General features: G+C 39.5%; 6 protein-coding genes and 2 long non-coding RNA genes across 15 annotated transcripts; 3 read left to right on the forward strand and 5 right to left on the reverse strand.

The window, feature by feature from the left end:
* Window positions 1-4: 4 nt before the first annotated feature.
* On the forward strand, window positions 5-4,576 carry LOC116931247. 3 transcript variants are annotated; one of them, XM_032938819.2, is made up of 10 exons: window positions 5-146; window positions 445-693; window positions 751-1,012; window positions 1,117-1,271; window positions 1,331-1,520; window positions 1,634-1,738; window positions 2,870-3,034; window positions 3,103-3,397; window positions 3,456-3,568; window positions 3,645-4,576. In XM_032938819.2, the coding sequence occupies exons 3-10, from the start codon at window positions 791-793 to the stop codon at window positions 3,936-3,938; spliced, it is 1,539 nt and encodes a 512-aa protein (XP_032794710.2). In that variant the 5' UTR covers window positions 5-146; window positions 445-693; window positions 751-790; the 3' UTR covers window positions 3,939-4,576. The 3 variants fall into 3 exon arrangements, with proteins under 3 accessions (XP_032794710.2, XP_045034916.1, XP_045034917.1); XM_045178981.1 differs by lacking the exons at window positions 5-146; window positions 445-693; window positions 751-1,012; ... (1 more) ...; window positions 1,331-1,520; window positions 1,634-1,738 and adding an exon at window positions 1,782-2,764; XM_045178982.1 differs by lacking the exons at window positions 5-146; window positions 445-693; window positions 751-1,012; ... (1 more) ...; window positions 1,331-1,520; window positions 1,634-1,738 and adding an exon at window positions 1,782-2,764 and having other exon boundaries at window positions 3,456-3,600; window positions 3,697-3,978.
* LOC116931245 (histone-lysine N-methyltransferase 2D) lies at window positions 4,100-9,679 on the reverse strand. 2 transcript variants are annotated; one of them, XM_045178978.1, is made up of 14 exons: window positions 9,539-9,677; window positions 9,313-9,453; window positions 8,768-9,240; window positions 8,519-8,649; window positions 8,103-8,463; window positions 7,768-8,039; window positions 7,390-7,709; window positions 7,147-7,323; window positions 6,822-7,081; window positions 6,425-6,754; window positions 6,193-6,345; window positions 5,673-6,117; window positions 5,346-5,465; window positions 4,100-5,260 (listed from the first exon to the last, which is right to left on the reverse strand). In XM_045178978.1, the coding sequence occupies exons 3-14, from the start codon at window positions 9,089-9,091 to the stop codon at window positions 5,031-5,033; spliced, it is 3,123 nt and encodes a 1,040-aa protein (XP_045034913.1). In that variant the 5' UTR covers window positions 9,092-9,240; window positions 9,313-9,453; window positions 9,539-9,677; the 3' UTR covers window positions 4,100-5,030. The 2 variants fall into 2 exon arrangements, with proteins under 2 accessions (XP_045034913.1, XP_032794706.2); XM_032938815.2 differs by lacking the exon at window positions 9,313-9,453 and having other exon boundaries at window positions 9,539-9,679.
* A 40-nt stretch (window positions 9,680-9,719) lies between these two features.
* LOC116931251 lies at window positions 9,720-10,081 on the forward strand. The gene is made up of 2 exons (XR_004398844.2): window positions 9,720-9,851; window positions 9,912-10,081. It is a non-coding gene; the product is annotated as an uncharacterized LOC116931251 (long non-coding RNA).
* LOC116931250 (N-lysine methyltransferase KMT5A-A) lies at window positions 9,953-12,542 on the reverse strand. 3 transcript variants are annotated; one of them, XM_032938824.2, is made up of 6 exons: window positions 12,479-12,542; window positions 11,876-11,995; window positions 11,491-11,814; window positions 10,960-11,297; window positions 10,701-10,891; window positions 9,953-10,643 (listed from the first exon to the last, which is right to left on the reverse strand). In XM_032938824.2, exons 2-6 carry the CDS (start codon window positions 11,931-11,933, stop codon window positions 10,430-10,432), a joined length of 1,125 nt encoding a protein of 374 aa, XP_032794715.1. In that variant the 5' UTR covers window positions 11,934-11,995; window positions 12,479-12,542; the 3' UTR covers window positions 9,953-10,429. The 3 variants fall into 3 exon arrangements, with proteins under 3 accessions (XP_032794715.1, XP_032794717.1, XP_032794718.1); XM_032938826.2 differs by having other exon boundaries at window positions 12,390-12,503; XM_032938827.2 differs by lacking the exon at window positions 12,479-12,542 and adding an exon at window positions 12,220-12,351.
* Window positions 12,543-12,617: 75 nt separating this feature from the next.
* On the reverse strand, window positions 12,618-15,257 carry LOC116931260 (importin subunit alpha-2). Of its 2 annotated transcripts, none has more exons than XM_032938841.2 (7): window positions 14,643-15,257; window positions 14,437-14,543; window positions 14,216-14,366; window positions 13,770-14,152; window positions 13,409-13,573; window positions 13,184-13,334; window positions 12,618-13,122 (listed from the first exon to the last, which is right to left on the reverse strand). In XM_032938841.2, exons 4-7 carry the CDS (start codon window positions 14,074-14,076, stop codon window positions 12,660-12,662), a joined length of 1,086 nt encoding a protein of 361 aa, XP_032794732.1. In that variant the 5' UTR covers window positions 14,077-14,152; window positions 14,216-14,366; window positions 14,437-14,543; window positions 14,643-15,257; the 3' UTR covers window positions 12,618-12,659. The 2 variants fall into 2 exon arrangements, with proteins under 2 accessions (XP_032794732.1, XP_032794731.1); XM_032938840.2 differs by having other exon boundaries at window positions 14,639-15,257.
* A 307-nt stretch (window positions 15,258-15,564) lies between these two features.
* LOC116931264 lies at window positions 15,565-17,153 on the forward strand. The gene is made up of 2 exons (XR_006651347.1): window positions 15,565-16,788; window positions 16,869-17,153. It is a non-coding gene; the product is annotated as an uncharacterized LOC116931264 (long non-coding RNA).
* Window positions 17,078-19,566, reverse strand: LOC116931259. Of its 2 annotated transcripts, XM_032938839.2 has the most exons (5): window positions 19,397-19,566; window positions 18,825-19,336; window positions 18,001-18,218; window positions 17,542-17,701; window positions 17,078-17,470 (listed from the first exon to the last, which is right to left on the reverse strand). In XM_032938839.2, exons 2-5 carry the CDS (start codon window positions 19,253-19,255, stop codon window positions 17,185-17,187), a joined length of 1,095 nt encoding a protein of 364 aa, XP_032794730.1. In that variant the 5' UTR covers window positions 19,256-19,336; window positions 19,397-19,566; the 3' UTR covers window positions 17,078-17,184. The 2 variants fall into 2 exon arrangements, with proteins under 2 accessions (XP_032794730.1, XP_045034924.1); XM_045178989.1 differs by having other exon boundaries at window positions 18,825-19,565.
* Window positions 19,567-20,200: 634 nt separating this feature from the next.
* Window positions 20,201-22,865, reverse strand: LOC116931256 (pescadillo homolog). The gene is made up of 9 exons (XM_032938836.2): window positions 22,704-22,865; window positions 22,132-22,475; window positions 21,808-22,069; window positions 21,595-21,733; window positions 21,407-21,534; window positions 21,069-21,328; window positions 20,817-21,004; window positions 20,640-20,755; window positions 20,201-20,572 (listed from the first exon to the last, which is right to left on the reverse strand). The coding sequence occupies exons 1-9, from the start codon at window positions 22,725-22,727 to the stop codon at window positions 20,252-20,254; spliced, it is 1,782 nt and encodes a 593-aa protein (XP_032794727.1). The 5' UTR covers window positions 22,728-22,865; the 3' UTR covers window positions 20,201-20,251.
* Window positions 22,866-23,357: the final 492 nt, after the last annotated feature.

Below are 23,357 nucleotides of genomic sequence, written 5' to 3' on the forward strand. Positions count from 1 at the left end.
AGAGAGAGCTGACTTCCGGCCGTCAATGGCAAGTGTGCTCCATACTATAGGCAGGAGGAATGGGAAAGGTTGCCGTTACCCTTGTCCCTTACTCATAAAGAACATGACGTCACGTACTTTAAGGACACGTTTAAAAAATTGCTGAGGTAAGGCTTTTGTTCATTATTCACATTTATGAACTCTTTTCTATTCCCAGTTCTAAATATGCATGCATCAGTTTAAGGGATTCAGGGACATTGGCGACCTAGAAAAGCTAGATAACTAATACTGGTTTCTTTTAAATTGATCGATAAATGTTCTTTCTTGGAACGAGAAAATCAGCGTACCTCAACTACATTCAATTTTCATGATATATCCTACGATTAATTATTTCAGTTTTCTATTTCGTATGCACTAGAATTACGATAATTCAACACTGACTTAATGGCCCTTTCCATATTTTAGAAATTTCGGCTAATAGGAAGAGAAGAATGTAATGGCGGGTATACCGTTAAGTACTCGAGAGCAAAAACAAGGCCTGACTCACAGTCAAGTTCAGGTCGATTCTTTGTGGACAATTTGCAACGACGCCAAACTTGCCCATCCATTTTTGGATATCCATGGTACTTTGAATAAATACAGAATTAGACTCGCTCGCTTTTCCTATGGTCTCCATAGTGATATGCTTTACATACTGATGAGAGATCGATAAAGGTAATGCTTACTCAACTTCTTTTCAAAAGCCTTCCGTAATTTATGTTTTGCAAATAGAAACCTTCATATTCCATTTACGTGGATAACTGTAACAAGTATGGGACCTCACAGATACCGACGACATTTCTTCGTTGAAGTTTTTAATGGCAGATCAAGCTTCATCGATCTTGGATTGTGCATCACTGCTAGACCAGCACCTCGAACTACTAGGCCTCTAGCAGGACTTCCCAATCCGTATCCGTACGGCTGTTCTGTACTATGCAATCATCCAAAGGATCCGGAGCTGAAGGATGTCATATGGAGACCTAGAATACCTTTGGTAACACTTACTCTTACGCCTTTTTTTATCTTCATACGTGGTTAGCTGTCTTTTGCTATCGTTTTCCGTTGTGCTGCATGCAACATCGTAATTGGTTATCGCAGACGCAAGAAAGCGGAGCGGAGCATTATGAAAATGCTAAAATTCTAAAGAGAAATAACCGTACGGGTTCCTCAAGCGATGTGGGCAGCATTTATCATCACAGTTGGGAGCAAAAGATAGTATCAAATGCACTGGGATCGTACGCTGAAAAGGACAGGTATAATGAAGAAGACAAATTTCAGTTTGATGCATACATTTTTTAAGTGAAACCTTTAGAGCTTATCCCACGACATCCTCGGGGAATCAACTGGCGATACGGAGATGTGCAAGCGGTGGGCCTTCGCCAGTGGAAAGGCGATTGCCTAAAACCGAAGGAATGCTCGTACTGGATTTACGTCCATGGAAAAGCTTTGACAACGTTAGCACTATAACGGACGGTCCACATGAACCGCTCGACAATTTTGAGGTATCAGTCATCCAATCTTCATTTTTTTTTTTTGCCAGACGGAGCCTTCTCTTAGTTATTGTAATGAGGGCCATGTTTGCAGAGTTAATATTTACCTTTTTTTATGCTTTCAGCGTTTCGAGCTAAAGAGTCCTCGAACTAGAGTGCACGACAAGCCAGGCCGCCTGACAAGAGCCGTAAGGAGACCGGAAACTTTCTTGTCAAAGTCTTTCAAAGAGGTAAGGCTTCAATATTGCCGCCACCTGAATGCACGACTGACCGCTCATTAATGTCAACATTGTGCAATCAATAATGGGCCGTCAAAAATGAGTGTTTGTTTAATTGATCGAAAAGAGTATGGCAATTTTAACGGTGTGGAAGAGGAGATTTACTGGTAAGCACGACAGTCACTTCTCGGCAGTAAATCGGAAAGGATGGCAACTGGAGAATTGGATCTAGTCGTTGCTGGAGTACCCCAGAAAATTGCTTTGGGAAACATTCGCAGCAGAGATTCTAACGCATTCCAACGTGCTCCATTGGCGCCACCAAACAATTTGTCAACCCGGAAGCAAAAGAGTGGCGAAACAACAATGAAGAGGCCGACTGAATCTTTGTGTGACACTGAATCCAACAGTTCGAGATCGTCGCTTCGGGAATCAGATAAGCCAGTCATTTGGGTTGATATTGTCAGAAAATTGCCTACTCCGGAAGTAGAAACGCCAATAATTACAAAAACCAACCCAAAACTTCCTGCGTCCTTTCCGGTAGTCAATAACTCTCGTCAAGGATTATTGCCCGTAGCTTTTCAAATTTACCTTCAAACGAATTTCAGCCTCATGGCAGAAGTCGAGACAGCTAAGAAGAGAAGGTCGGACAATCGGCATATTTTCCGTACCGAGCAAGAAGATGATGTGAACTGGACTTCTAATGCTCCTCGTCCGTCAGACCGGCTGCAAAAACCGCCTTTTGCGCGAAAGAAAAATCGAATTAGCAAGAATGTCAATCTGAGAAAATGGCTAGAGCTCCCTGACGGTCTAAAAGGTATCCATCTACAAGGAAGAGAACCTCGGAAAACCAACCCTCTCCAACCTTGTCCGCGTAATCTAGCGAAGAATTGCAGCATCCAAAATCAATCGTTTGATTTTCCATTGGAATGGGTACTCCCTAGAAAAGGGACGACTTTTCAGCCGATCAATCCGGGGAAACAGATGACTCGCAGTAGAAAACAACGTCGGCGACGACGAACGAAAAGGAAAACCCAAAAGGTTTCCTAAAAGCGCCTACCTTAAATGAATATTTCAAAGAACTAATAACACTTGTCAACTATTTAACGTAGTATGATTTAACTTTAATTACCGTTTCATTTACAGGGTAAGAAGTTGCCGAAGCAGTTGTCTTCGAAAGGTGGAAGAGGACTTCGCAGTTCTGACTCGATGATTGACGAAAACGCGTTTGCCGGCTACGATGCAAATAATTTATCCGATTCCATGCGGGAAATTGATCTGGGAGACGGTTCCCCCCCAACAAAAATTGAGGTATTTTCTTGCGTTAGTGCACGATTCATTAAAGATGCAGAACCTTTAACCGCTACTCGTATACACAGGACGAGCAGGTTCTTCACGAAACCAAATTAAACGAAACTTTACGGAACGATGTACTAGATGTTCAACCATCTGAGGTTTGTGGAATGTCGAGTGACACCAAGCAACAGTCCCTTGAAGATCTTGAGGAAAGTCTCCGTAATATCCAACTGCAAGATGAGGACATCAATGAGGACATCTTATATCAAGTTGAAAAGACAACCATTGCCGAAGACATGACATGGCTCTATTTTCCCCGAGCTGGAAACAATTTCGGAGCTCGTTTTGAATTGCCGATAGATTTACGAAAGCTAAAAAGTAGGAACATTTTTCAAAAGAAACTTTCTTGAATAATCAAATTTGCGTACCTTTGCAGTAATGACTCCTCTTGAGTACTTATCCCAATACGTGGTGGCGACGCGTTGCCGTCAAAGACTAAACGATGTTGTTTTCGAACGACACGCCACGGACTCGAAGCTTCCAAGTGAGGTAACGTTTGAATCACGAAGGCCTACAACGAGGTACACAAATATGAATTAACGTGAAAAACCCTTGAGCGTTACAGAAGCTCTTTTCGTCGCTAACTGAAATTCTCGGTTTTCCTTTGGATTCCCAAGCCGAAGAGAAATTATCCAATTTGATCGACTTGGTTTCTGTTTCTCAATTGAGTCGGGAGCAATTTGCTGGCATCGGGGCACTAGCTGAACGCATTGGACGTAGTGGCATCAGTCGGAGGGACGATCTGGAGTTGGCAGACTTCAATCTTCTGCATCAAAAGATGACCTATTTAGAAATGGGCCAACTTCTCCGCCGTCTATTTATGTTCATTTGTGAAATTGATTTTTCGTCACCAACTTAAAAAATACATAAATAAATAAATAAAAAGGAAATTTATAGTACATGATCAGTTTACATTTTATTGAATATTTACCGTATTCCGATATCAAGTTAGGTACCTCTTTCTTGACCATAGTATTCTAATAAGGGCGGACTATAATAATAACGTTTGTTGAAACAAAATGTGAATATGACCATGTTTTCCACAGATGCTTAGATTATAATATTTACACAAGACTCAGAGCACTGAACTAGCTCGCGCAAATTTTACATACAAACATCGCTCACATTCGACAGACCAGAAGGAAAGAAAATAAACAAAAATTTTGATGCGCTCTTCTTGTTCAAGTTAGGAAAATGGAGACGAACAGAAAAAAAGAGCATATACGAATCTTCTGAATCATTTTTTTTTCCAGAAACTGGGACAAGTTTTGAAATAACATTTTGGACATTTTTAGTTATTTTTCAAACCCAATTAACCAAGAATTGCTTTATTCTGATATGGGTTTCAGACGATCTTGAAATTTGAATCGCTACTGAAGGGGGAAATAAACAGACGAGAATCCTGATAATTACGGGGAAATTACGCAAGAAAAAGAAAAATATAGTGTAAAAAAAAAAAAATTCCATCTTCTTAATAACCGAAAGCAAGAGATTGGCCACGTACACTGGCAGATGTGACAAAGAAAAAACTAAAAAATTTGCCTTATTCTAGGAGAAAATATACATATTATACCCGAAACACAAACGCACACACAAAAAAAAAAAAAAAAAAAAAAATCCAAAAACTTCCGTATCACAAGAAAAACTAGGTTGCTTTATGTTATGGTTTTTTTTTTTTTCTTTTTTTTTCAACTCAACTCTGATTCAACCCGACTTTCAGAGAATTAATTTCTGATTCCGTAAATACATTTGTCAAGGCTCAAAGGTACAAACACCCGATTTGAATTATCATCAGTTCGATTTTGCGTGCAGGTTTTGTGACGATGCTCCAAAACTATTCGGAACTGAGCTTTCCTTAATTTGGAAACTCACACTCTTTAGTAAATAGACTGGAATTCGACTTCTGAAATTTTAAGCTGGTATTTAACATCTTAAAAACTTGCCGTTACGTCTAATGAGACATTGGTGATGTGTGCAAACGTTCCAATTCTTCAAGACTGAGAATTTTCTGGCTTGGCATCGGTGGCAGCGTCGGCATTTGTCCAGAATTAGCTTGAGAAAAGATCTCGGGAGGGAACCAACGAGATAACGAGTTGCTTCCTTGTGGCATGTTGGGGCTCCTGTTTCCGCTAAATGCTTGTTGCTGAAGGGCGGCTAACGCATTCAAACCTTGCGCTTGACCTGTTTAGTAAATGACGTATATTATTTAACTTTTCATTCTTTTATCTTATATGAATAACAAAATTGAGGACAAACTTGTGCTTACTTCTTATGTTGGAAGAAGCGGGAGAGACTCCGTAAAACTGGTTGGAAGAACCCATATTGCTCGGTAATCGGCTGTGACCAGTTTGAAGACTCGCTTGATTAGCCAAATACGGCGAGTATCCTAATGACAAATTTACAATTTTTTTTCATTAATCGTGATAAATAAAGATTAAAATAAATATATATATATATATATAAACACACACAAAAAAAGATAAATAAAAAGATAAATAAAAAGATAAATAAAAAAAAATAATAAATAAAAAAAAAAATAAATAAATAAAAAAATAAATAAATAAAAAAATAAATAAATAAAAAAAAAAAAAACCTGATATGGGAGGAATCATTGGCTGTGGATGAATGGGTCGAAAATGTGTTCGATTTCCAACTGGAACATTAGTAGGAATGCCACGATTCTGCAACGACATGTTGGACTGAAGTCCCCCAGCAGCAAACGCCAACAGAGATTGTTGCAAGGGTGAAGTTCGCTGTTGTTGTTGCTGCTGCTGTTGCTGGAGGATTTGTTGTTTGAGCTGTTGCTGCGTTTGGTTAGCAGAGGCGGCTACGGCTGCTGCCAAAAGTTGATGCTGTTGTTGTTGCTCCAGCATCTTGACGGCTACACCAGTAATGGCGGCATTGGATGCGGATGCCAATCCAAATTGCCTGTTTCCGATTTGCTGTTGCTGTTGTTGTTGTTGGTACGGAAGGAGGCCTTCTTGTCCTTTAACCAGTGGACGTCCTGTTAAAAGCTGTTGTTGCTGCGGGGCTGCGGACTGATAGTTCAACATAAATATGATATTAATTATCAGTAGCGCTCAACAAATTTTCTCTACTAGAAATTCCCTTACCATGTCATTCATTCTCATTTGGCTGCTGACACGTGAAGCACCTTGTACCTGGCTGGCGGTTCTCCCCGTTAGACGGTTTGATGTCGCCGAGCTTTGGTTAGTTGGAGGAGACAAATTGCTTGCGATTCCCACATCTGCTCCATCACCTTTATCCTATTTGAGGAGAGAGGAGGATTTTTGTGATCGCTGACAACAAAAAATCCAAAAAAGGTGCAACTAAATTATATCTCACCAATGATGCCACCTTTGCTTTGTCTTTTTCGGCTCCCATTTTACGCATAACTGCCGTGGGTGTAAATGATAAGGGGCTTGAAGAAGAAGCAGACTGTTTTGCAGTGGACTGTTGTGGACTACCGACAAAGGCTTGGCGTTGCTGCTGCTGATGGTGGTACTGCTGCTGCTGCTGCTGGTGCTGCTGCTGGTGCTGCTGCTGCTGGTGCTGCTGTTGTTGGTGCTGCTGCTGCTGCTGCTGCTGCTGCTGTTGTTGTTGTTGTTGTTGCTGTTGTTGTTGCTGTTGTTGTTGTTGCTGTTGCATCGCCATTAAATGCAAATGATTCACAGTCTAGAAACAAAAAAAAGGGATAACGATTCGATATTGCCTTGGTTTAGATTTGACTGTGTAATGGTACCTGAGGATGTCCGTTGGTCAAATCTCGCATCAAAGCGTGAATGTCGGAATGCTGTTGTTCATTGTGCATCGAGAAGGGATGGTGTGACTGTGGCGGCGGCTGCTGTTGTTGATGGAGATTATTATGATGCTGTTGCTGATTTTGATGTTGTATTTGATTTAAAAGGGGCTGCTTATTCTGATGATGCATCTGGTTGTGCTGTTGCTGTTGCAAAAATTTAGCCAATGCATCCGGATGAGTTTGTTGAGCATGATGTTGAACTGAAAGTAATACGATAATCAAGGAGCTGATAAAGAAAAACGCAAAAAATAAACACTCCAATTACCAGGTTGAGGCAACTGTGCTTCAATCTTCATATGTTTTCCAAGTAAATTGGCAAGAATATCTTGTTCAGTTGGGGCGCTATTCATTACGGAATGTGGTTTTGGAGTAGTCTCTTGCACCTGGGCCAGCAGCTTGTTAAAGACAGTCATACCATCATCAGCACTGTTGGAAAATTTTCCTAAAATAAACGTAAACTACTGCATGACCACATCGACCATGGAAAATATAGAACATTGACACCTACCACTAGTGCGTTCCAATTCTTCAGCAGTGACTATCTTTTTATGTTCCAGTTGTTGTTGACTTCCTTTCTGCAGCATCTCCAACAGGGAACGCGCGGCATCTTGATTCGAAGAAAGGTCTGTCGCGACATTTTCGGATGCCATAGGTTTACTAGCCTCTGGTAAGTCAGAGGCTTTGCCAAACCAACGGCTCGCTTTAGATCCACGTGACGTCTCATCACTTTCAGTAGATCCTAACCCGAGCCCGTTAAGATCGCCATCCATTTTTAAGAAATCTTCAATGTTAAAATCCATTTTATCCTGATTTGTTGAGCTTTTTTTCCTGCACATAAATTGATAGCGTAAGTAAAAATAATGATTTAGCAAATGTTACTACCTACCCGTGAATTTCGGTTTTTGGAGGTTGATCTTCCTTGGTAATCTTTCCTGACAGCGCGCTTCCCGGGCGAGAAGAGCTACTCGTCGGTTCCTCAGATTTTTTGGCTGCATTGACTTGCTGGCGTTCTTTGACGGGTTCTTTTCTAGCCGGCACTTTTGTATTTTGTTTCCTGTCTTTTTCCTCATCGAAACCTCGCAACTCAATAGTATCATGTTGAGACGATGGTCCTCCAAAAAACCATTCAGGAGTGTCATCCTCATTTTTCCGTCGCGACTAAATGGATAAATTAAATAGACATTATAAACAGTATCAATTTAAACCAACTAAAAAACCCACATTGTAGCGATCTCCACGATCACCACGGCCGCTATAGTCACGATCGTAGCCTGAGCGATCAAAGTTGCGACGATCCTTTTCGGACGGGTCTTTATCCCGCGGATCGGGTCGGGTTGGTTGAAATGTTCGTCCATTTCTTTCGGATCTTTCGTTTCTCTCGCTCCGATCGTGGCGATCGTTTCTTTCGCTTCCACGTTCATTCCGCTGAGGTTCTCTATCGAAAGTCCGTTCTCGTTGCGGGGCTGGAGCTCGAAGAGGTTCGCGTCGATCACGGGTATCTTTGACAGGGACAGGTTCTGCATCTCGACCTGTCAAGCGACCACTTCCCACTCGGCGTGCAGGCAAAGTTGATTCTCGGGCACTGCAATTACGGTATAACTAATGGCTGTTTATTTAAATCACTGAAAGTTGTATACCTTTCAGCAACACCAAGAGGTACACTAGGCTCGGCCTCTTGTCGACGTGATGGTACAACGTGGCAACCGCTGACGAAACTACGGCGCTGTGGCGTGAAACAAAATTCGTCTCCTTCTTCCTTTCCTCTTTTCTGAAACAAAAAATGATCATGTTTTTAACTTTAATTTTGTGATAACAGGTTTGTTTAACAGCTCCCAAGATCAGTTAATGAACAAATCCATTACAGTTCAAAAACTTCATAAAATTACCTTATCCTGTTGATCTTCCTTGTTACCAGCTCCAATGGCAGGACCAGCATTGGATCTTTTAGTATCCTTAGCAGTTCTACTATGCCAATGTTCTGGATCCCACATTCCATTCTTCACACGATCCTGATCATCAAATATCGAGGGCTTCTCCTTTGAACTAGGATGGTTCCTTAGTTTGATCAACATGTCTCTTGAGTAGAAGAGTTTCGGCAGGACTTTCAACGGAACTTGTTGTTTTTCATCATGGCCACCTTTACAAGATACTATCTTTTGGCTCACATTGCCATTCAAGTTCTCCACACTTTCCATTATGATATCTTCCATGCTTATTAAATTACAAAAAGATTCTCAAAAAATAAGAGCTAAAATTGATAAACAATTCAAAATGAACAATGAATCAGAGACCAGTTGAGTTTTGAAACAATCTTGAACAATAGACTTCACAGTTTGTAGATGGACTATTGGGGATAAACCTGAAAATTAGAAATTAAATCATTTGAATAGAACCAGTATTTAATAATATAAGATAAAAGGTAAGTATCTACCGATAAATAACTTAGTGAAGTCTAATTTTACTATAACTGGCATCAAATTTGCTATGCCACGCACATTGCCGAGAGTTTGCAACATGCAGCAAGCAGTCTGCCTGCAAGCCCACACTTTTCTCCCTTGAGGGATCTCGAATACTTGACCATATTTCGCAAGACAAGTTTTTAAAAATGTTTTGTCTTTATTTAAATCTTAGATGTGTTAATAAAGAGTAAAACTTACACAAGTTGGACAAACGGGTAAATATACCACTAGACGGGAAAGAACGCACAAAGGGTACAGATTACAACAACACACTTTCATGCAAAAGTTGTCAGTGCGCCACCTATAGCAAGCATTTTCAGGTGGTACTATGACGTTGATCTCTGAATGGGGTTTGGCAACCATAACAGCAGAATTAAAGTTAAATTACCCCATTCAAGTCACCAACGTTTTGGATTTCGACTATCAGGTAACAATTATTGTTGCAATAGAACAGCAAGAAAAAACGCCTCCTGATAATCATTCAGGCATGGCTATAGACAGGCAGCGCATGGTAAGAAATTGGGTTTACAAAAATTTAAAAATACCAGTTTGAATTTTTTTTCATCTTCAGAATATTGAATGAAAGAACCAAAAATATCGTCTATACATTAATTTGTCTACTTACTTCAGTTGTATTCATTGAAACTATTTAAAACCAAAATGGCATACTTTGCTATACATAAAAAAGGAAAAGATTACGACGAAAAGAAATACGAATGTGATGATGAATCTTTTACACAATCAATGGATCAATTCATTTGGCAGTGGGAATTAGCATTTTAGTTTTACAAAATCTCGTCATAAAAAACACGAACCTGGCAGACGAATTTAAAGCAACGTAGCTTTCAACTCTGGTTATGTCGGTTCGCTTACTTGAAAGTGAACACAAGCAATCGGTTTACATATGGTCAAATAATAGTAGTACATTCCAACGCTAATGACAGAAAAAAGGCAATGATATATTTGTACAAAGTGTGTAGGGATGTTCCTCTTTAAATCAACACTAGAGGACTTGAGAAAACTAAAAAGGGGCGGTCCTTTGAGAATTGGTGGAACTTGAATTACTGCACCACAATACTTGGTCGAATTTTAAGATGCAAGCCATGGATGATATTTCAGGGAAACTCTACTGCGATCTCCATAGTCGTATAGTAATTCCTCCCCTGGAAGTATGTCAGAACGGGCAACCAAAAGTAAATGCGGCCTATCTTTGATTTCAATAACTTTTGGCATTAAATTGCCCGACTGTCGACTGTGGTTGACGAGACGACCGAGACGATGAGATTCCGAAGTAGCGTCGACACTGATCAATAACGTTGCATGAAATTTGAGATGCAGGAAATGTTTTTAACGAACCTACCAGTATGACTGATTTTTGTGTTGAAAATAATACATGTAACATCCTGTATTTTGGTCTGCAGCGTAGAGTTTCTCTCTTTCGCGTGCTTCTGCCATTTCAATGAGATCTCCGGAATATTCAACTACGAATTCACCCCTTCGAAACAACCGAGTCGCTACTATTCCACGCCCTTTCCCTGGGAAGTTGTGGACCTTTCCGGAAAAAAAAGTCAAAATTATCGAAACAGAATGGTAAACTAGCTTCCATAGAGGATATATACTTGTAGTCCGTCTTCCTTCCCAGACAAAACGGATTCTTCAAGATTTCTTTGTTTTTCCTCTAAAATAGCTGTCTTAGGTTTGCGAACGCTGCGACGGACAGCAAAGTACTCAGTCAGCTTGTGATTTTGAGAAGCATCTTGATTGAGGCTTTGATTTACGTTTAATTTGCGTTTTGCTTTCATAGCTTTGACTTTGGGTTCTTTCACTGATTGATCAAAAGCAATTTCTTCTTTCAAAATTTTTTCAGAAACCCCATGAGATTCAATAACCAACTGTTGTGTTTCTTCTTCCAAAAGGATCTTGTGAGGAGAAATTTCGGCATCAGCTTTTTCTGGACCTGAATAAAGAGAAATATTTCCATGAAATTACTCCAAACAGTAAAGCGATGCTGTGAATAGAAACCAAATGGTGTCAGAGAGAAGATTAAACACATCTTTTCTGATCAAAAGATAAAAATCTAATATCAGATCATTCAGAAACTTTGTCATCATAAAACTAGGAAGATAAACTTTAACATGAAAACAACTCACGTTTGGGTTTTCCAAAGACACGTTGAAGCGCTAAAGATTTAGCAACCTGCCCAACTTCTTTTTCAATCTCAGCATGTTCCCCTTTTGAAGCTTCTTCCAATTTGACTGTGGCAAAATAAACTGTGATTTTTTTGTCTCGAGAACTTGAATCCTGAATTGGGCTTGTATGTGAAAGTTTTCCCCGAAAAGAGTTCTTTGCTTTATTTGCTAAAGCTTCTTTTGGGATAGCCACTTCCTGCTGAGGAGAACTTATCTCATTAGCTTGCTTATTATTACTTTCAACTGAGGCAGCTGGCTTCCTACCACGCTTGGTAGTGGTTGAACCTGGAAATAAACACAATTTTATAGTATGCTTATTTAAACAATAGTTAGAAATTGCCAATACCTCGCTTCACCATAGTAAAATTAGATAGAACCAGGGAAGCTGCAGAATTTTGGACCATATATAGACAGACTAGATTTCAACGACTAATACTTGTTTGGTATTTTCGTCGCCTTCTTAATCCTATCAATTGAAAAAACAAAAATGGACTGGATGAATTCACTGCTAGGCCCCGCGAAACCTCATCTGTCACTCCAGCCTCTTGACAGTACTCCGAAAGAAGTAAAGCTTCTTTTGGTGCTTTACAAGTAAAATAACTGTAATGCAAATTTTTTTGTTCCATTTAATTCATTTTGGAAACAAAACACGACATTTACAACTAATGAATATGTGAGGTCAAACAATACCCTACAAATCTCTCAGTCCTTAAAAGAAACGTTGCCGTAAATTAGCCCTCCATTTTCTAAAAAAAACCCTCAAACACAAGCAAATGCTTGGTGATAAACTTATGATGCGTTGTCTTGCTCGTCACTAATTTTAAATTAATAGCAGAGAGAAGTATAAAATTTGTAATTACTTCCTCACTTGTTCCTTACATGAACTAATATAAAACTGTTTGTTTCTAAAAAAAAGAAATTAGATTAAAACAGTGCAAAAATTTCAAACCTTATGTTGGCCTTGCCTAAAAACCGTTGGAACCGAGCAGTCGGTTTTTGAACCTCTATATCGGGACAATCATATATCGATATCTTGCAATTAGGCGGGAAATTTTTGAAACTTTTTTTAAAAAAGAGAGAACATGGTATTTTATGTTCCTGTTTAACTTGCAGTTTATTAAACAACCTTATCAGAAAAGGGCTAATACATTGCAAACACTTTTCTCAAGCGTTTCTTTAAATTTTACATTAGCCAGAACCAAACGAACTGTGCTGCTAGGATTGTTGACGATATTCGCTACGAGTAATAATGTTTCTTTACAAATTGGCTCATAAGAAGAATTCAAAAGCTTTAAAATTATTGAAACAAAGTCATTCTCGTTCAATAAAATAACGACGTAATCATTACTAGCAGCAGTGACATTTCCCAGAAAGCGAATGATGGGAACCAAAATAGAGACTTTTTTTTCTTGCGACAATTGCTGGCGAAGTTGGCAAAGAGACCAAAATATGACGCTGCTAACTAATATAGTGGTATCACAGCAAGGGAAAAATGAAAGCAAGTAATTCAGCCAGCACAGTGATTCCACATCTAAATCATTAGAATGATACAGTTTTTCGATTTGCGTTGAAATTTTAATCAAATCGGAATCCCTAGGGAAAGGATAACGGTTAAGTAAAAAAAACCCAACAAGTTTACTTAACTGTGACTCACAGTGATGAACTTGTTGATACGAATTGAACCAAACATTGTACTGCAGAAGTGCGAACATTTTCGTATGGCGAATCAATCAGAGTCAACACCTTGTCCACAAAGCCTTGAGAACACAGAATGTTCTTGCCCTGTGGTAACATATTTCCCAGAGCTATGCAAAGTAAAATAAAAAATGAAAGTAAAATATTCTTTGGTTCAATAATGATACGCCAATAACGAAAATACCCCAACAACAAGCTTCTTGTAATGAAGAATTTCCGCAGCCAAGCAAAGTAATCAAATAAGCGCCAGCAGCGGACGACAGTTGGCTCACAGTTTTATTTTCATCCTCCCAAGCAGCCGCATTAGCGATGCAATAAGCAGCTTCTAATTGTAAGCCAGAATCACCACCTGGTAAAAAATAAAATAAAAATAAAATAAAAATAAAACAAAAATAAAACAAAAATAAGATAAAAAAAAAATAAAGAAAAAAGAATAAAGAAAAAAAAATAAAGAAAAATTCCTATTGTTTTAAAACATGGAGATTTTGAACTGAATATGAAAGAATACGCATAACAAGTAAAAAGACTGAATCATAGATCTATACCAGTTAAAAAAGTGCAAAGGCCTTGAACAGACCCGTCAATGCTACAGAATATGATTGCATTTTGCTCCTTTTCCATTAACGCCTGACTGAGTTCGGCAAGAAATTCTCTGTTAACATCTTTCTTTTTCCTCAACGTAGTAGCCATCGAATGGAGACTTGATGGCGAGTATGTACGAGGCTGCAACTGTTCGAGCCCGCTCCGTTGTATTGTCGTTACTTGAAAGCGCTTATCTCTTCGTATCCTGCCAAATTCTAGGCGATTGTCATCTCGAATGCTTTTTACGGTGCCCGCTGATTCACAACTCATTTTGTTTTGTAAATATTTTTGTATAAGTGATCAAGTTCAATACATCTATGATTTTCTTCTTCAAATTCAACAGCACCTAAAATCAAATTCAAGGTTAAGTAATTAATTGATTTAAATTATAATAGAAAGAGAAAATTACGTGTAGTATTGGCAAAAATTTTCCACTCTTCCTTGTAGAAACTTAATTTCCCTTGTACATGTAAGGTGTCCCCTATTGCATATTCACTTTTTTCTTTTTCTAATATGGTAAGCAAATTTTCTAAACCATCATCCTCTTGGTTACAAATCAGCTGCAAAAGAATTTTTTTTAAAATTATATCAGTAAGGTAAATATTTAGTATGTAGATGGTAGTCACCTACCATAATTGAAGAATCATTTTGAAACGATGCTCTAATTTCTTCTATTCTTTCAAGTTCAGCAGTGTTTTTTGCTACATGACATGAGATAACACCAGAACCATCATCCACTGTAAATATATAGGAAAAAAAATGTAGGCATATGATAAAGGTAAAAATCAAAGAAACGAAGATCAATTAATGAATACAAATTTGAAGGGCATACAAACATAGATGTCAGCTTTTCCGTAAGACAACTTGTCGATCACGGTCCCAAGGACGTCAACGTATGCAATAATTTGTTGTCCAAATATCGCAGTTTTATTGTCAGAACCGTTTTGCTTTAAACTCTTAATAGTTCCTATCCACAGTTTTAAGTGATGAGCTGCTGGTGATGATGACTGCTGCGATTTTAATTTTGTTTCAGATTCAGACCTATCCCAAAATTCTCTACCTTCAAATTTTTCGTCCATCAGTATGACTGTTTAGGTAGTCTGCTGCCGCTGATTTGCCGCCTTGCTTGAATTGCCGTCTTGTTGTGTAACAGTTAGCGGTCGGCCTCGATTAGCCAAAATCGGGTTAACCGCCCCGCCCGCCCCGGAAAAGGGCAATCGGGGCTGAATCAAGCTGCCACTTTGTCAGCCAGGGCGGGGCGGGGCAAAAGTCGAGGTTAACCCGCTTGCCCCGACTTCATTTGCAAAATTCGTGCCTGAATCAAACTATGAGGTTGGGTCGGGTTTTTATCGGGGTGACCCAGGGCAAACTCAGATTTTCGCGTCGCCGATGGAAACGTATCCAATAAGCCACTATCAATTTACTAACAGATAGCTAGCATACTGATAAAAATAATTTGGCGTTTCCATATGCTACCCGATTACCCGACCCGATAATGACAATAACGAGTAATGGAAAGACTCTGTTTTGTATTGCAGAAATTGTTCTACTTAGCCGGGGGGTAGGGGAGTCTACCGATAATACAGTCTACACTTTTTTCCAGACATTTTATACCTAGGGCAAAAAAAAGGTGTCTGGACTGACATTACCCAACTATGATGATTTTGCGCCAAAACCGCCCTACCTCTCCTTAAAAAGGTAAACTATTAATATTTACTACCCACAGATGGCTTTTTCAAAATTAATCGGTGTTAACCTTTTTGTGCAGGATACTGTACACCAGGAGTAGTAACGGGGTACCTTTTGCATTGGAGAGCTTTGAGCTGCGCAAGTTAATCTCCATAGATGGCGTTGCGGTTGTTCGATCTGGATTTTAAAGGAAGAGAATAGAGGGAAACAAAGGTAGTCCGTTTTTAACTTCGTCTGCTACGGTTTTGTTTGGTGACGAAGTTAAAAAATCGGTCTGCTTCCTGCTATTCGCTTCCTGTGAATTCCAGACCGCCATCTACGGAGCTTAACATGCGGAGCTCAAGTTGTTTTGCAGGCGTTACTACTCCTGGTGTACTTCATGGTTATAATTTAATTCCCTCTTGGTAACCAAGAGGTCTAAAGGACCTTTATTCCACTCCCTTTTTCTGACTTGATAGCATTTTCTACTAATATCTTGTAAACGGCATTATAGATCTTGATGCTGGATAGCTAGTAATTAGCATCTCGGGGCACTACTAATTATGAGTACAAAGTTTTAATCTGTTATTTGTGGGAACAACGTGCCATTTCGTGGGGGAAAAGGGCGGAGCTACACATTTCACAGATTGGTCCGTTTCCTCCGTGGATCAGCTGATAGTTATTGGGGGGTCAGCGCCACCAGTGTTTAATATTTAAAAATCCCTATTGCCTTCTTGTTACAAGTGACCCTTTCCCAATCAAGACACATGTGTTGCGCTGTTTTCGCTGAAATCTAAATGGTTTCCGCTATTTTTTGTTTGTTCCCCGCACTACATCACCGAGAAAAAACGTTTTTCCAAGAGGAACTAGCCGTGCTCGGCAACTTGATGTTAAGTTCAAGTGCTCTAACAATCACTTAACTAAATGTAAAAAATGAAATCAATTGCATTCTCGAATCAAATTGACGATCAATTTAGGTAGTTAATACTTAACAGGTGAATAACAGACCCCTCAAGGCCTCAACCTCAAGACGCATGCATTCGCATTACTGCTTCTTATTTGTTGACGTAGAACATAAAAAAGCAGTTCGGATAGTATCAGCTAACAACAGATGAAATTACTTCTTACCTGCAAAGTTGCATGCATGCTCCAAGCCATGAGGAGTTAATTTTCAAAGCAAACAAGTACACACTGCCCTCACTCGTCGCTGCTCCGTTGTTAGAAGTACAGTTACTGTATGCCAGGTCTTGTTCCATTTTTGCTCCTGCTCGAATACCTAACGCATTTCACAAGCTTGTTGCATTGCGTCATACGGTAATCTTGTGACAGTCTTTTCCACATTGATTTTTGATACAGTAAAATACGTGACCCATGTACAATTTACTCTAACCTAGCTAATCGAGGAGATACACTTGTTAAGAGAAATGCAAATTTTACACGGCAAACAATAACCAAAACTCACCTTTTGATATTTACAAATCGGCTGATAAAAACCAGTTCAGCTGCAACTGTCTAGTAAGTAGATATACTAGCCACACACTGTGAATTTTCAGCTAAGCTTCACTGTGAGACTGCATAGCTGCAAAATAAGATTGGGGTCAACCGGTGGAAAATCCGTCAGTATATTAAGGATGCGAGAACAATTAAAGTTCCTTTTTTTTTTTTTTTTCGTTGCTTAGAGAGAAAATTGCAGTGAAATTAAAAATCAAATTAAAATACACGGTTAATAGTGACGAATTTATAGGGTCTCGGCTGGAAAGGCCTCCTGACAGAAGGTCCAGTGCATTCTCCGCTCCTTGAGATTTTTGCCGTACACAACTCCGGTTGCAAAATTTCTAATTTTGGTTTTGGTAGCCCATCTGCAACGGCCAACTGAAGCTCGTCAACGCACGGCATTTGGATTACGTTGAAATAGAGATTGCCTATCATCCGAGATACCGGAGTCGGAAGTGCTTTTAAGCAGCTAAAGAATTCGTCGTCGCATGCACAATGAGATCTTTGGCAAAATGAGAAAAAGCCAAAGTAAAATTCAATTTTCATAGCTTTATCTAATAGAATTACACGTACTTGGTATAGAATGACAGATTCATCAGGCCATGGGCGCTGGCAAAACCTTTCACTTTAATAGGACAATGATCGTGTGCCCGGCAACACTTGTCCACTTCGATCAAAGCACCCAGATCATCGTAAGACTGTGCAACGTCTCCTGGTCCACACCATTTCGTTCCTAATAAGTTAAAAATGTATAGAAATATATTTAAAAAAAGAGAAAGAATTTCAGTTAGCAGCTTGAAAAGGGAAAAGAAAATTTTTTAAACAGGTGATTGGCTTTCAGAAAACAATGCATGCAAGGAAAGTTGATGACGTATCAATCTTCGTCATCACAGAATAGCTTTCTCCCCCTTTCGTCATCTTCCGCTTCCCACGAAAATGTGAAAGTAGCCGAAGATGACGACTTTGTCCCCCAATTTTGCTGCAAGTGGTATTTTTTTAACTAAAATATATAAATATACAGTATGCACTTACCTGGAACAATTGTCGTGACAAACGTCGTCCAGGAGTTTGAGGAAGTCGAATTCTCTGACCTCATGGATCTGGATGTCCATCCTCTTCCATTCGACTCTACTGGTCCTCTGAGGAACTGGCATTGTTTAATTAGGTTGACCATAGTGCGCGTGTCGACTGGATAAATGGGCATGTAGACCGACAAATTTTTCAGCACCTCTACAGCTTGGTAGTGGTAACTGTTGAAGAATGAGATCAAACAAAGAATTTAGCTTTTGCCCTTTCAAAACCAATTTTAGGTGAAAATGAGATTCATAATATGGGGCATATTTTCTTAACAAATGTCAAGATCAATCTAGTATTCATGGCATGTCCGCGTGTGAAAAACACATCTTCCAAATGGTCTTTGTGTGAAAATTCTGTAATCTTCTGTACAAAGCCCGGTAACGGGTTGCCACCTGGCGTACTAAAAAGAGTAAGGGGGCAACGAAACCTCAACTAACGTAGATTAAAAACTCCCGGATAAAACATTTATGAGGTGGGTTTCCTAAGAATGTACATTTCTAGAGAAAGTTTTCATTTCAACTCTTATCCCTCAGGGTAAGTACAGCTGAATGCAGGTAGTATTAGAATAACCTTCCCCCTTTTCGATTCAACGCATTTAAAGATCCGAAATTTTCCCATTTTTCTTTTAAATTTTTACTAAAGATATTCTAAGAGTGAATAGAAAACCATAAACGTGTATCTAACAGCACGTTTGAAATTGTGTTTTGAGAACAAAAGGAAAATTCCGTTTCTAAATTCCCAAGGCCTCCTTTCTGCAAAACAATAAGACAACATCTTACTTGACTTCCATCAATTTGCAGCTATTAACGTTCTTGTTGACGTAGGTGATGATAGCCACCGTTTCCTCGTCATGGAAGGCAACACTTGAAGTCGTGTTGGCCGTTTCAGGGTTAGCCTGAATGTTGTTGAGGTTTTCCAGGATAATGCGATTCTTGTCAGCATGTTTCTGTTGAGAAGACGGTCGGTCGAAGAACTTCCTCAACAGGCGACTCCAACCAGACGACGGAGATGGCCCGGAACTGTTGCTACCAACATCGACGGTGGCTTCGACTGCGGCATGGGTGTTGGTGTCATTAGCCGATGATTCGGTACTGGTCGTAGAACTCAGAACTACAACAGTATCTTCGGTTGATTGACACTCGCATGGCACAGCTAGGTACGACAACACCGTCACGGTGAAAACCGCAACAATCCCAAAACGGACCGACATTGCACGAACTGCCTCAAGTTCGTATAGGTTCTTGCGTTAACGTGATTTTCTTGACAAGTCTTCTATGATGTAGCTAAGACACTTGCAAAGATCCAGGCGTATTAGATCGGGATGACAACAGCTTGACAACAGCGGAAGTACCTGTTAAGAATAGGAGAAATCGGTGCGCGCGGAGGCGCAGGCCAACACGAAAAGAAACTAACCCACTAAAATTCACTGCTGCACAGCTAGCTAAACAGATCCAAACCAAGTCACGGTTTGAGACGATATGAAAACTCGGAAAGAGTTCGGTCTCCCGAAAGAGAATTCTGTACCGTTAAATCTAGTTCCCCAGAAGGCACCTGAGCCAAAATCGCAGCGGCTCTTGTCTCTTCAGACTAAGGAAACTAGCAGGCAACACACACTAAAGTTATGAACAAAGGTGACTACCACAGAGCTTCTAAGTGAAATCAAACTGTAAATTCAACAATTTGATTAGGGTTTGAGGCAATGTTTGAACACCGTATCCCACCTATTATAATGTGATTATTGTCAATTAACACTCAAATAAAAAAAGAAACGTTTCCGGGAAGTCTCGGAGAAGCAGGGGACTTAAATCACATTGAAGAATACCTGCCGCACCGTTATTCTGTCGTTGCCGGTTATACTGGGGAGCTCCACACTGGTTTTCCCAGTGGAAAAAAAGGGAACAACAATCGCGGTCATCGCCAGAAGGCAAACCCGTTGGCCCAGTTAAGAGATACCAGCATTGCCAACAGCAAAGGCGAATGCTTGCTAACCTCTCTTCGGCCACCCCCCTCGCCATGGATGCCTCGTGGAAGTGTGTATGCATACGTTAAGTTGATTGTGGTCATAACCCGTTAACGAACAACACAAGTGTTGTTCGACCCACAATCAGCTTGACAATTGCCAAATTTATGCTCTAATGCTTTTAAACATAGAGAATATTTCCACAACGGCGTGTATTAAGACAAAAGCGAGAAGAATATGAAAAACTTACACCATCTTCATTTTCTTGGTTTGCGTGTCTGAGGTTGCAGACTGGGGTTGAATGGACCATTTCGCGGTCAATGCTTTCCCTGAAGACGTTGATTTCTTCAAATCCTTTTCCTCTTTTTCATGTTGCTTGCGTTTATTTTCTAAACGTTTAGCTTCACGTTCACGGCTCTTGCGATTTTTCATCATAGAGCGATAGAGTCGCTTGTCTTTATTGCGAATCATCAGCTCACGGAATTTGTAGTGCTCTTTGTCCTCTTCTTCCATGCCCTTGACATCAGGCATTTCAACACGACCTCTCATTACCTTCATACCTTTTTTCTACAGGGGAAAAAAAAATATAGATATTGCTTTATTATTATTATTTTTTTGCGCAAATTGGAATTACCTCTTTAACCACTTGAGATTTTGTTGGTTCTTTCTTTTCCACCTTGTCTTCTTCCTCCTCTTCTTCACTGCTATCGTCCTCACTCTCATCCTCCTCCTCCTCTTCCTCTTGTTCAGCTGGCAGTTCAGAGCAATCATTTAGCAAACACAAACACTACCAATCCGCGTAAAAATGTACCTGGAAGAGTTTCTCCACGCTGTAGCGCCAAGAGCATCTGTCGCTCAGGGGGAATGTAGTCACCCAGACGCTCAGTGACAAAAGGTGAAATGTGAGGCGGCAGATTAGCCCCAATGAAATAATCTTCAACCGGAAGTAACCGGCGGAAATTAATGCAGTCAAATAGCCATTGAGGCTGAATATAATAACTATCGAAATATTGCATTGTTATATCCCCGCACGAAAACAATTCAAACTATATGATATAATTACCGTGAAAGATACTGTTTATCTACCGAAGGTCTGTCAACAATTTGATGAGTAATGCTTTCGTCAGTTTCATCGTATGTGGCGCCCGCAAAGATGGAAGGATCCCATGAAGCCTCGCCGTCGCACGAACGGATAACGAAAACAACCGACTCGCGTGGAACTTCGCGACCAATGAAAAACTTTAAGCCTTTGAAGAGGCTTTTAAGTCGTTCAATGGCTTCAGCTTCCCTTTTGGCTTCCTCAAGTTTTTCTGCTCCTTCAGCCTGTGGAATAAGCAAAGAGTATCAATTTTATCATCATCACTTCGAGGCAAGCTAAACTCTAAAACCCGTTTTCCTTACCGAAGGAAATTCGTCAATTTGAACTTCTTCCTCGGCCTGGGGTACGTTTGTAACAAGGCTCGAATTCAAAGCAGCCACTAGTTCGTTATATTCTTCAACGGCGTCTTCATCCGTTGCATCTTCTTTAACTAATAAAGAGTGTGACGTAAATTTTGATTTCAAATAATGTATTAAATAAGAAGAGGTACCAGTAATTCCAGGAAGTTTTGGTGGATACTGAAGATTAATCGAATGATAGAGTCGGAAATTTATAAATCCAAGCATCGATGTGTAAAAATCGACGAAATTTGTCATGATTCTGTAATCCACATCAGACGCTGAAGTAGGCTTTAAAAAAAAAAAAAAGAAAAAATTATCATGGTGACTAAGGCAATAGAATTTTTTTTATTGATTTGAATTACCTTGAAGCCTCGCTGATGATTAATAAGAATAGTCACAGGCTGGCCTTTGATTTCTATTTGATAGTAAATGCCTTTAACGGAAATAAAGACTTTGCGCAAAGCTTTGGCGGCTATAACATAGTGTAAAAATTCTACTGTCAATCTTCGACAGAGTGAAATTAGGTTTGCTGGGACTTTGGTGTCTCTTGGCAATGTTGAATAGAAAAAACACAGGGTTAAACAATCATCCAGGTCATTGAGAGCATCCATAAATGTAGGATATCTATAGCAAATAGGAAATTTCAAGTAATATAACATATGCAACAGCTTCTATTCCCTTCTCACCTTTCCTTAACCAAATGATCCAGCTTCATGCTAGGCTTGTTTTCTTTCAGTCGTGCAACAGTTTCTTTATCACCCTTTTCCATTGCTGTCTTCATCTTTCGCATGAAGATTTTGAAGTCTCTGAACTTCCATATTAGAGGCTCGTGGCTCAAAAACCTAATGTCTTTTACGTAATAGAGGGTCTTCTTGTCTAGTTTACCCTTTTGGGCTTTTTTCCTGTTATTTGGTTCACGCGGGTAAACACCCTTTAAGATACAAAGACGCCGAAAGTCCTTCAAATTCAGTTGCAGCTTTTTTAATGCTTGAGCTCTTGTAATGTATTTCGTGGCTTCGCCTGCCTCGTACTGTAATTATGGAAAACCAAATTAAGTTGTTTTAATTATGGAAAACCAAATTAAGTTGTTTTAATTATGGAAAACCAAATTAAGTTGTTTTAATTATGGAAAACCAAATTAAGTTGTTTTAAAGTACTGTTTCCTTTCTATCTCTGCATGCCACGTCAGAGAACCGTAAACGGAAAAACAGAAATCTAACGCAGCAACTGGTAGTTAATAAATTGTATTTTCATTTACCTTCTTCTTCATTGGTGCACCCATATTCTGTATCGGTTAAATTTTTTGTTGAATTTAACAGATCACTATCCAATTCGACTCTATTGCGTATTTGGTCGGACCACGTGCGCCGAGAAGCCAAAACTTTGGCAAGCAGACGGCAAAGGAACTGTTAACGGGGGGTCATACAAAATAGGCCCGTAAATCTTGCTTCTTACTTCTTAGTATTCTATTCTTATGAATTTGATAATTTTATAGTAAGCAATTATAGAAATTTTAAAATAAATATTGTTCAAATCTTATTAAATATATTGCCATTATCAAGAAATTATTTGACTTGATTGGGTTCATTGTTTTTTAAAGCGAAATAGAAAATGCTTACAGCTAGTGCAGGTAGATGTCGTTAATCACTACTCTGAGTTGCCGAACTTTTCAAGGACACTAGTTGTCGGGCCGTGTTGGGTTACCGAAGTTTTGAATCGTAAAAGTAGGAAATGTCATTTTCCTTTTTTTCCGGAAATGCTTAGACTACATTACAACATCGCTGACGTTTGTGTAATAACAGGTCTATTATCATAATTTGTACATTAAACCTATAGGAAGTCATGACCAGAGTCATAGATTAGATAGTTCAAATACTCCATGTTAAACGCCTGTAAATAAGCCACGCCCAAC

The sequence above is a fragment of the Daphnia magna genome, linkage group LG9 (genome assembly GCF_020631705.1).
Source record: "Daphnia magna isolate NIES linkage group LG9, ASM2063170v1.1, whole genome shotgun sequence".
NCBI lineage: Eukaryota > Metazoa > Arthropoda > Branchiopoda > Diplostraca > Daphniidae > Daphnia > Daphnia magna.

Bases quoted from the DNA above. Each gene is read 5' to 3' on its own strand.
- LOC116931247 (XM_045178981.1), top strand. From the start codon at position 1,934: ATGGCAACTGGAGAATTGGATCTAGTCGTTGCTGGAGTACCCCAGAAA. The intron at 2,765-2,869 runs GTTTCCTAAAAG...TTTCATTTACAG, and splicing joins CGAAAAGGAAAACCCAAAAG to GGTAAGAAGTTGCCGAAGCA. The intron at 3,035-3,102 runs GTATTTTCTTGC...TCGTATACACAG, and splicing joins CCCCCCCAACAAAAATTGAG to GACGAGCAGGTTCTTCACGA.
- LOC116931245 (XM_032938815.2), bottom strand. From the start codon at position 9,091: ATGGAAGATATCATAATGGAAAGTGTGGAGAACTTGAATGGCAATGTG. The intron at 8,040-8,102 runs GTGGGTTTTTTA...TTATCCATTTAG, and splicing joins ATCGTGGAGATCGCTACAAT to TCGCGACGGAAAAATGAGGA. The intron at 5,261-5,345 runs GTAAGCACAAGT...TTTACTAAACAG, and splicing joins CGCTTCTTCCAACATAAGAA to GTCAAGCGCAAGGTTTGAAT.
- LOC116931250 (XM_032938824.2), bottom strand. From the start codon at position 11,933: ATGGTCCAAAATTCTGCAGCTTCCCTGGTTCTATCTAATTTTACTATG. The intron at 11,815-11,875 runs GTATTGGCAATT...GTTTATTTCCAG, and splicing joins TTTTACTATGGTGAAGCGAG to GTTCAACCACTACCAAGCGT. The intron at 10,892-10,959 runs GTATATATCCTC...TTTTCCGGAAAG, and splicing joins GGAAGGAAGACGGACTACAA to GTCCACAACTTCCCAGGGAA.
- LOC116931260 (XM_032938841.2), bottom strand. From the start codon at position 14,076: ATGAGTTGTGAATCAGCGGGCACCGTAAAAAGCATTCGAGATGACAAT. The intron at 13,574-13,769 runs GTATAGATCTAT...ATTTTTTACCAG, and splicing joins CCTTTGCACTTTTTTAACTG to GTGGTGATTCTGGCTTACAA. The intron at 13,335-13,408 runs GTATTTTCGTTA...TACTTTGCATAG, and splicing joins ACAAGAAGCTTGTTGTTGGG to CTCTGGGAAATATGTTACCA.
- LOC116931259 (XM_032938839.2), bottom strand. From the start codon at position 19,255: ATGTCGGTCCGTTTTGGGATTGTTGCGGTTTTCACCGTGACGGTGTTG. The intron at 18,219-18,824 runs GTAAGATGTTGT...ATTCTTCAACAG, and splicing joins TGCAAATTGATGGAAGTCAA to TTACCACTACCAAGCTGTAG. The intron at 17,471-17,541 runs GTACGTGTAATT...ATTTTGCCAAAG, and splicing joins AATCTGTCATTCTATACCAA to ATCTCATTGTGCATGCGACG.
- LOC116931256 (XM_032938836.2), bottom strand. From the start codon at position 22,727: ATGGGTGCACCAATGAAGAAGAAG. The intron at 21,005-21,068 runs GTAATTATATCA...ATATTTCGATAG, and splicing joins GATAAACAGTATCTTTCACG to TTATTATATTCAGCCTCAAT. The intron at 20,573-20,639 runs GTAATTCCAATT...TTTCCCCTGTAG, and splicing joins AATCTCAAGTGGTTAAAGAG to AAAAAAGGTATGAAGGTAAT.